Source organism: Trypanosoma conorhini (genome assembly GCF_003719485.1).
Source record: "Trypanosoma conorhini strain 025E chromosome Unknown Tco_14.4_contig_00576, whole genome shotgun sequence".
Taxonomy (NCBI): Eukaryota; Euglenozoa; class Kinetoplastea; order Trypanosomatida; family Trypanosomatidae; genus Trypanosoma; species Trypanosoma conorhini.
The window spans coordinates 5,860-13,088 of record NW_021704628.1 but is presented as its reverse complement, the minus strand read 5'-3'; the positions used below and the strand labels follow the sequence as shown (position 1 = coordinate 13,088).

The 7,229-nt window shown below is 57.8% G+C and overlaps 5 protein-coding genes across 5 annotated transcripts in view, besides 5 other annotated features; all 5 read left to right on the top strand.

Moving 5' to 3' along the window:
* Positions 1 to 78: a microsatellite.
* Positions 79 to 110: a microsatellite.
* Positions 111 to 445: 335 nt separating this feature from the next.
* Positions 446 to 3,109, top strand: Tco025E_07459 (uncharacterized protein; the record flags this gene model as incomplete). The annotated part of the gene is made up of 1 exon (XM_029374324.1): positions 446 to 3,109. The coding sequence occupies one exon, from the start codon at positions 446 to 448 to the stop codon at positions 3,107 to 3,109; it is 2,664 nt and encodes an 887-aa protein (XP_029225819.1).
* Positions 3,110 to 3,166: 57 nt separating this feature from the next.
* Positions 3,167 to 3,204: a microsatellite.
* Positions 3,205 to 3,395: 191 nt separating this feature from the next.
* Positions 3,396 to 4,490, top strand: Tco025E_07458 (TatD related deoxyribonuclease; the record flags this gene model as incomplete). The annotated part of the gene is made up of 1 exon (XM_029374323.1): positions 3,396 to 4,490. The coding sequence occupies one exon, from the start codon at positions 3,396 to 3,398 to the stop codon at positions 4,488 to 4,490; it is 1,095 nt and encodes a 364-aa protein (XP_029225818.1).
* Positions 4,491 to 4,721: 231 nt separating this feature from the next.
* Positions 4,722 to 5,393, top strand: Tco025E_07457 (uncharacterized protein; the record flags this gene model as incomplete). The annotated part of the gene is made up of 1 exon (XM_029374322.1): positions 4,722 to 5,393. The coding sequence occupies one exon, from the start codon at positions 4,722 to 4,724 to the stop codon at positions 5,391 to 5,393; it is 672 nt and encodes a 223-aa protein (XP_029225817.1).
* A 329-nt stretch (positions 5,394 to 5,722) lies between these two features.
* Positions 5,723 to 5,744: a microsatellite.
* An 81-nt stretch (positions 5,745 to 5,825) lies between these two features.
* Tco025E_07456 (uncharacterized protein) lies at positions 5,826 to 6,452 on the top strand (the record flags this gene model as incomplete). Its single annotated transcript, XM_029374321.1, has 1 exon — positions 5,826 to 6,452. The coding sequence occupies one exon, from the start codon at positions 5,826 to 5,828 to the stop codon at positions 6,450 to 6,452; it is 627 nt and encodes a 208-aa protein (XP_029225816.1).
* Positions 6,453 to 6,682: 230 nt separating this feature from the next.
* Positions 6,683 to 6,729: a microsatellite.
* Positions 6,730 to 6,750: 21 nt separating this feature from the next.
* Tco025E_07455 (uncharacterized protein) overlaps positions 6,751 to 7,229 on the top strand; it is a gene marked incomplete at both ends in the record, with an annotated part of 537 nt that continues 58 nt past the window's right edge. Inside the window, one exon of the mRNA XM_029374320.1 lies at positions 6,751 to 7,229. This exon is cut by the window's right edge and continues 58 nt beyond it. Within this exon, the coding sequence (XP_029225815.1) occupies positions 6,751 to 7,229 (479 nt within the window).

Genomic DNA, 7,229 nt, shown 5'->3' with positions numbered 1-7,229 from the left:
ACACACACACACACACACACACACACACACACACACACACACACACACACACACACACACACACACACACACACACACGCACCGCACCGCACCGCACCGCACGGCACAGCTTGGCCTACGTATTTATTGGTATTCCCAAACTAAACTTTCTTGAGCGTGCAATCACACATAATCCCTTCTCTACACTTTCACGTTTTCTTTTTTCTCTTTCTTTGTGTGTGTGCGTGTCTGTGCGGTTCCCTTCTTTTGCTTCCTTCTTTCTTTTGGCTTCCCAACCATCTAGTTCTGCTTCTGCCGCGTAGGAAACCTGTGGCCGCGTTTCTTCCTTCTCTTTCTTTCTCTTGCCCTCACTGTACACCTGGGCAAATGCTTCCTTGGCGTCGTGCCGTGCCGCCGTTCATGAGGCCAAAAAACGACAAGGAAGAAAAAGCCCCCGAGCCGCTCGATGCAGAAGCGAGTCGCTGCCTCTTTTCCGCACAATCCGCAGGCCTTTGGCGGTGCGGCGGAGGATATTGACGACTCACAGTTGTACACGTCTGCGGAGCTCTTCCCGTACCTCAGCGTGGAGGACCGCGCGACTCTCAGCAAGGAGGTTTTGGCCGCGATAAACAATGAATTGGTGCACCATGAGAATTTGGAGGTTACCGTCCCACGTCTTGTGCGTTCCTGTGCCAATGAGGCGAAGGAGCTTCGTCGCGCCATCAATTCCATGGCCTCGTCGCAGATGCTGGAGGGGCATCGCGCAGTGCAGGTTGTAAAGGAGTGCGGTGAACGCATTCAAGACCTCCGCGAGCTGTTCATGAAACAAGGCGACCTCATCACGGGAATGGAGGTGACCTCAGGGAGCTATGCGCAGTTGCGACAGCTGCACTTCCTACGCGAAAATATATTGTCCGTTATAAAGTGGGCCGAGGCACTAAAGGAGGTACGATACACTAATTTATATGGCCTTGTAGAGCAAAGACAGTTCGCGGAGGTATATAAGCGCCTACGCCGTTTACAATTGATTCGACGGGCAGTGTCCGAAAAGGGAAGTAGTAGCTACCGCAATGCTTTTGAGCCCTACTTTGAAAAGTTGGACGCGGTACAGTCAATGTTTGTGGCGGAAGTCTACAAGCTATTGGAGGAAAGCTCCGTGCATGTGGCCATTCAAATGGCACTTGAAGATGTCCAGGATGCTGGCACCGTCGCGGAACTTTTCCCAGAGTTCACGCAGCTCGAGGAGTGTCTGCAAGTCTGTGGGGAGGAGGTTGGAGGAGGAGAAGTTGGATCAGAAGGTGGCGCTAGTAGCGGTGTCTTGTGCAACCTTGACGGTGAACCACTCATCACGGAGGAGAAGGTGTACAGTGCGGTCCGCAAGTGTGTGGCTCGACTCTGGGAAGAGCAGGTTATGGTGGATGTTGTGGACCCCTTTGGTCAGATCACCACGTATCTTGAGCAGATGAAAAAGGTGGCGCCACTGCTGGGTGCGCTGGAAATGTCACTTATCCCGCTTTCGACGAAGTTTTCCTTTTTTGCCATCGTTGTGGGTGCCATTCACAGTGAGGTGATGGGTGTCCTGCAGGGGTACGTGGATCCCGCCGCGGAGGTCGAGGCGACTGGTCTACTTGAGGCCTCGCACTTTATACAGTGGTATAAGGGGGCCATGACGGAGGCGAATTACGCAGCGTACATTGACCTTGACGCCATCGATGGCCTTTCCGCGGTCATGATGACATCCGCCGTCGGGGGTCTTTCTGCGCATCTTATTCGACTCTGTCGTGCGTGTGCCATCTCAACTAGGAGTGGACGAAGTGAGCCAATAACGCTGCCCAACGGATTGCCCGTGACGACGGGTCCGGTGGACATGTTTGCGGTGCTGCAGCAATCCTTAGCAGGCCTTTCTACTGCCATTGATGTGTCTGTGATGCGCCAGATAGGTGCCGCCTGTGCGGAAGCGATTGGGGCGTACCTTGAGGAATGCAAACTGCACAGCGATTACGACTTCTGGGAGGAGGAAAGTGAGTCCACAGGGATTCCTGTTGAGGAGTGGACGACACGTCGATTGGTATTTCTCTACGCCTTCTGCAATGACTGCTCAACGATTGAGCGTAATATGGACACGATTGAGCTCAAGTTTGCCTCGTATTGGGACGAAGAGGAAGGAGGTGAGTATTCCTCGCCGTTTCAGAAGACGCAAGACGTGCTTTCTGAGCACGCCTCGTTCTACGTGGACGAGATCGTGCTACACGTTGAGCGGGTGGTGAGTGCGCAGTGGAGCCTCGTCTTCCGCTCCAAGGAGTGGTATGGCAACAACACCAACCCGACGGAGGTGATTATTGACACAATGGGTGACTTTATTGATGAGGAGTTTACTAAGGCACTCGAAGAGCCACGGATGCGCATGGCTATGCGGAGTATGCTGATGCGATACGTTCACAAATACATTACCACGCTGATGGAGTTCCTTGGCGAGGTTATACGCCACCAAAGTACTCGCCATGTGGAGGACTGGAATGGGTTTGTGGACTGCTTTAGTCGTGACATGGTGCTTGCCATGGAAATGTGGGGTGAGCGTGTGAGAGAGGGCAATGGGAAGCTGGTAAGTGCTGCGCGGCGTGTGCTGGAGTTGATCATGCACCTCCTTAGTGTAAAGAAGCCGGTGGATTTTAACTTTCTTGTGCAGAAGGACCTTCTAGATGAGTTTGGTGACTGTCCGTCCTTTGTAGTGCGCTTCATCTTGCAGGCTCGGCAGAATGAGCTGGATAAGGAGACGCGGGACGCCATGCTCGCGCTCTGGAGCGAGCGTGTGGCGCATCAGCAGCGCGGTGACGACGACGTCCCTACCGTTGGCTGGTCCCAAGCTCCCTCCATCCTCGGCGCGCTGGACCGCTCACTGGCTGAACTCGACAAGCGGGGCGGCCTCTTCCGCGAGAGTGCGCAAAAGCGGCGCGCAAAAGCGGAGCAAAAGCGGCGGGAGGCTGAAAAACGAACCAAGCGAGAGGAACGCCGTGTTAGGCGCGAGGTCAACGCAGCAGCCGCAAAAGTGAAGGCCCCGTCAAGGACGAGGCGGCTCTCCCTGGCCGATGAGAATGTGGAGGTTGCTAACCTCGCCGACCTCTTCAAGTAGGCGGGAAGAAGTGGCGGCGAAAGCGAAGCTGAGGGGACAATGTGAATTTACCTCCGTGACAGAGAGAGAAAGAGAGAGAGAGGGGCGGAGAGGGAAAAGAAGGCGCGTGGACGCGTGTTGCTTTTTTTTTTTTTTTAGCTGCCGTTGCCGTCCTGCCGTGGGGGTTTCTCCTGCTTTTGTCTATTGGTGATTGCTTTTTTTTTTATTTTATTTCATTCCAGCCCGCCCCTGTTGGCCCTCCTTTCTCCGCTGCGTGTGAGCGGGCAAGAAGCGAGGCCAACACGAAATGAAGAAAACCTCCGGGGGACCGCACCTTGTCGATGCGGCGCTGAACCTCACCGACTGTGTCTTTCGCGGTGTTGACTGGAAAGGGCGCCGGGTTCACGCGGACGACCTAGAAGAGGTCCTTCGGCGGGCGGAGCAGCAGAACGTGCGGCAGATGATTATCACCGGCACCAGCCTTGTGCAGTGCGTGAAGGCCATACGCCTTTGCCGTCGCTACCCCTCACGGCTGCGCTGTACCGTTGGGATTCACCCCGCCCACTCCGCCGAGCTGATGCGCCCATTGGACTGGGTGAGCGTCGAGGAGGCTGCTGGGGATGAGGCCTCGATTCAGACACCGCAACCCCCCCTTCCCGCCACCGATGCCGCGGAACAGGACCGCTGCACGCAGGAGCGGCTGCGCAAACTCGTGGAGTTGGTCGGGGCGAACCTGGACGTCGTGGTGGCTGTGGGGGAGATTGGTCTCGACTACGCCGAACTTGCATACTGCCCGCAGGACGTGCAGCAAAAATATTTTCTTCAACAGCTCCGTGCCTTTCGGTCGCTGCGGCTGCCGTTTGTTTTTCATTCACGCGACTGTGGCACGGACTTTGTGCGGCTCCTTGAGGAGGAGCGGCTGTCGTGGCCAGACGATATTCCGCTCGTCGGTGTAGTGCATAGCTTCAACGGACCCCTCGAGGAACAGCAGCGACTGCTGGCAATGCCTGGCATCTACTTCAGTATAAATGGAAGCGGATTTAGGGAGAAGCGCACTGCGGAGCAGATTTGCCGTCTTCCGTTGGATCGAGTGATGCTAGAGACTGATGCACCCTGGTGCGATATTCGCAAAAAAGATTACGGGGCACAGTTTGTGCGAACGCGTTTCGCGACTAGTCGCAAGGGGGAGCCTTTTTTGCCAACGCTGTGTCGTGAGCGCCGCAATGAGCCCTGCCACCTGCGACAGGTGTTAGAGGCGTACACTGGCGCACTGCGTCGCTTTGGGCTGGAGACGGCGGACGAGACGTTGCGGGACATCACAGAGGAGGAGGTTGTGCGGCGCGTGTACGACAATTGCGCCACCGTCTTTGGACTTGACGCCGCCGCAAACGTTCTCGCATAAAAGTGCTGATCGAAGAGGGCGGCGGGGGGAAAGAAGGCCTCACCTTGCGTGTGGGGGGCTGACTGATGCGGACTCCCGATACAGGGGCAAACGCTCTAGTTTGATCTTCTTTTTTAAAAAAATTAATGTATTTATTCTACACCTCCCCTGTCCCTTACTTTTTTTTTTGATTATTTTCCTTCAACAACAACCAAAGGGGGAGCGGGGGAGGTGTGCCGTGGCTGCCCCGCAATGAAGCGCGATAGACCCTTCGCCGCGGACGACGAGGGCCCGCCGCGCCGCCGCACACGTACGGATGATGACGCGTCGCTTGTGGAGGAGATTGCGACGGTTGAGGAGACCTGCACGGTTCTTCTCCGACTGCCGTGTTTGGACTTCTTTAGGGATGCGCACATATGCGAGGAGGCCGCTCCCCACGGCGCGGCCGCGGACGAAGGGGATGACCGGGGCTGGCCGCGCTTCTTCGCCGGCGGGCTCGCGTTTAGGAGTGGCACACTGGAGACGGCGCGCCCCGTCGTCGTCCTCCGCACGCAGGCGCACGGCGAAATTGAGTTTGAGGGCTCGTGGTCTGAGTCGCACGAGAGCCGCCTCTTCGAGGCGCCCTCAAGCAATCGCGTGGTGGTGCAGCTCTGCGAGAGAGGCGAGGATACGACAGCGAAGGGAGATGACGGCATGGCCGAGGAGGTGGGTGGTCACGCCAGGGGCGCCGTCAACGACCAGCGGTTGGCTGCCGCTCCAGGGGGCCCCGCAACTGGGGTTGGGGTGGCGAGTCTCCTGAAGCACCCGTCTGTCGGCATCACAGCTGACGAGGCGCGCGGGTGGCAAAAGGCTCGCAACGCGTCGTGGGGCTACGACCGAATAGATGTCCCATGCGCGACGCTGGTGTTGCGCCGTGTGAGGTAGGAGTGAGGACTCGCCTTACCTTCTGCGTCGTCGGGATGGAGGGCGGACGGCTACTGCAGCAGAGGGAGGGGGGGGGGTGCTCAGTCATCTCTTGAGGGCGATTCACCCCTTTTTTTTTCTCGCCTTGTTGTTCTTGCTGTTTACCCCGTGCTGGTGGTCGCAACGACGCTGCGAGCGAGTCGTCGCAATGGGACTTTGAGAACAAGTTCCGCCGTCCTTGAACTTGCGTGTGTGGGTTTAAGTTGTTCTCATCCTCTTTTCCCGCCGTGTGTGCGTGCGTGCCTTTTTTGCTTCTCCATCACTTTCTGGCCTCCAAGGCGTTGGCGCTTAACAACAACAACAACAGCGACACACGCTACGCACACGCCTCCAGAGGAAGTAGCGGCGGGTGCGTTTGTAGTTGCGTCGGTGGCCGCCGTGCGGGGGGAGGCAATGCTGCGTCACGTCGACTGGGAGTCGCAGCAGCGTCGACAACACCGGCGGGGCTCCGCTCACTCCCACTCCCCGCCACAGCAGCAGTGGCAACAGCGGGCACAAGAAGAGGGGCGAACGCCGCCGCCGCGGCGTGAAGCTCCGCCACCACCTCCGCTGGCGTTCACAACACCACCGTCCGTGAGCCCGTCTCCTCCTGCCGCTCTCAGGTCGGTGGCGTCTCCAGTGCCGCAGGCAGCTCCACCGCCCAGTTCGGCTCACGAGAGTCTTTTTGGCTGCCTGTCTTCAGTCAGCGCCGGCGGGCGTCTTCTTCATGACACCCAAAGCAATCACCATCGCCGTCTCGACGACGAGTTGGCGTGGCGCCAGGAGGCGCCAAGTAAAGAACGAGAACTGACTGAGCGGGAGGAGGAGTTCCGCGCCCTCGTGCAAATGCAGCACGCCGCGTACAACGAGCGACTAGAGGAGATCTCCCGTAAGGAAAAGTACCTCCTGGAGTGGGAGCGGCGGTTGCGCTCCGCGGAGAAAACAATACAGGCAGGAAAACACGAAAATTGTCACCTTTCCACAGCTGCACCGTCGTTTACTGGCGACGGCGGCAATCTACTCCGCAAGCCCAAAGAATGAGACAGAGGACGTTCGCCGGGGCGCTGTGTAGGGTGCGCTTCACCTCATTATCCCTACGTTAGATTAGACCAATAGTGCGACAACAACAACAATAATATATTTCTTTTTATCTTACATACCTTTCTCTCGAGAAGATGGAGCTGTATGTTTTACATCTACTACCACTCTCCCAGGAATTCCTCTTCCTTCTCTTCCTCCCTTTCATCCAGTCTCCACGCAGACCAGTGAGGCCACCCACCCACCCACCCACACACATACCCACCCACACACACACCCAGGCGACTCCAAGACGACACGAATGAAGGCCGTGCGCCACGTGCTGTTCGCCGTGTTGGCCCTCACGCTGTGCTGCGCGGCTGCGTGCATGGCGGCTTCCGAGGCAGAGCAACGAATGCTTAAGGTGTCGTGCAAGGAGGACGGCACGACGCTTGTGCGGTACGAGGATGAAACCGCCCTGACAAGGTGCGAGGAGCATGCGGAACGCGACTCCTGCGCCTTTTTTGAGCCCATGTGCCAAAGCCTAAAGAAAAAGTTCCCGGATGATACGGGGCGCTGGAACTTCTCATACTATTCGAATCGCGAGGACCCTGAGGAGGAGGAGGAGGAAATGGACTTGGCGCCCGCGGGGCCGGGGAAAGGGCAGCCGTGGCCCCCGACGCATCACCACGCGAGGGTGACGCCGAGGAGGTGCCGCCGGCAGGGGGCGCGTGGTGCTGATGCCGCTGCAGTTGGGGCCCGGCGCAGGAAGCCGCTGTCGGCACGCGAAGCGCTGGCGCC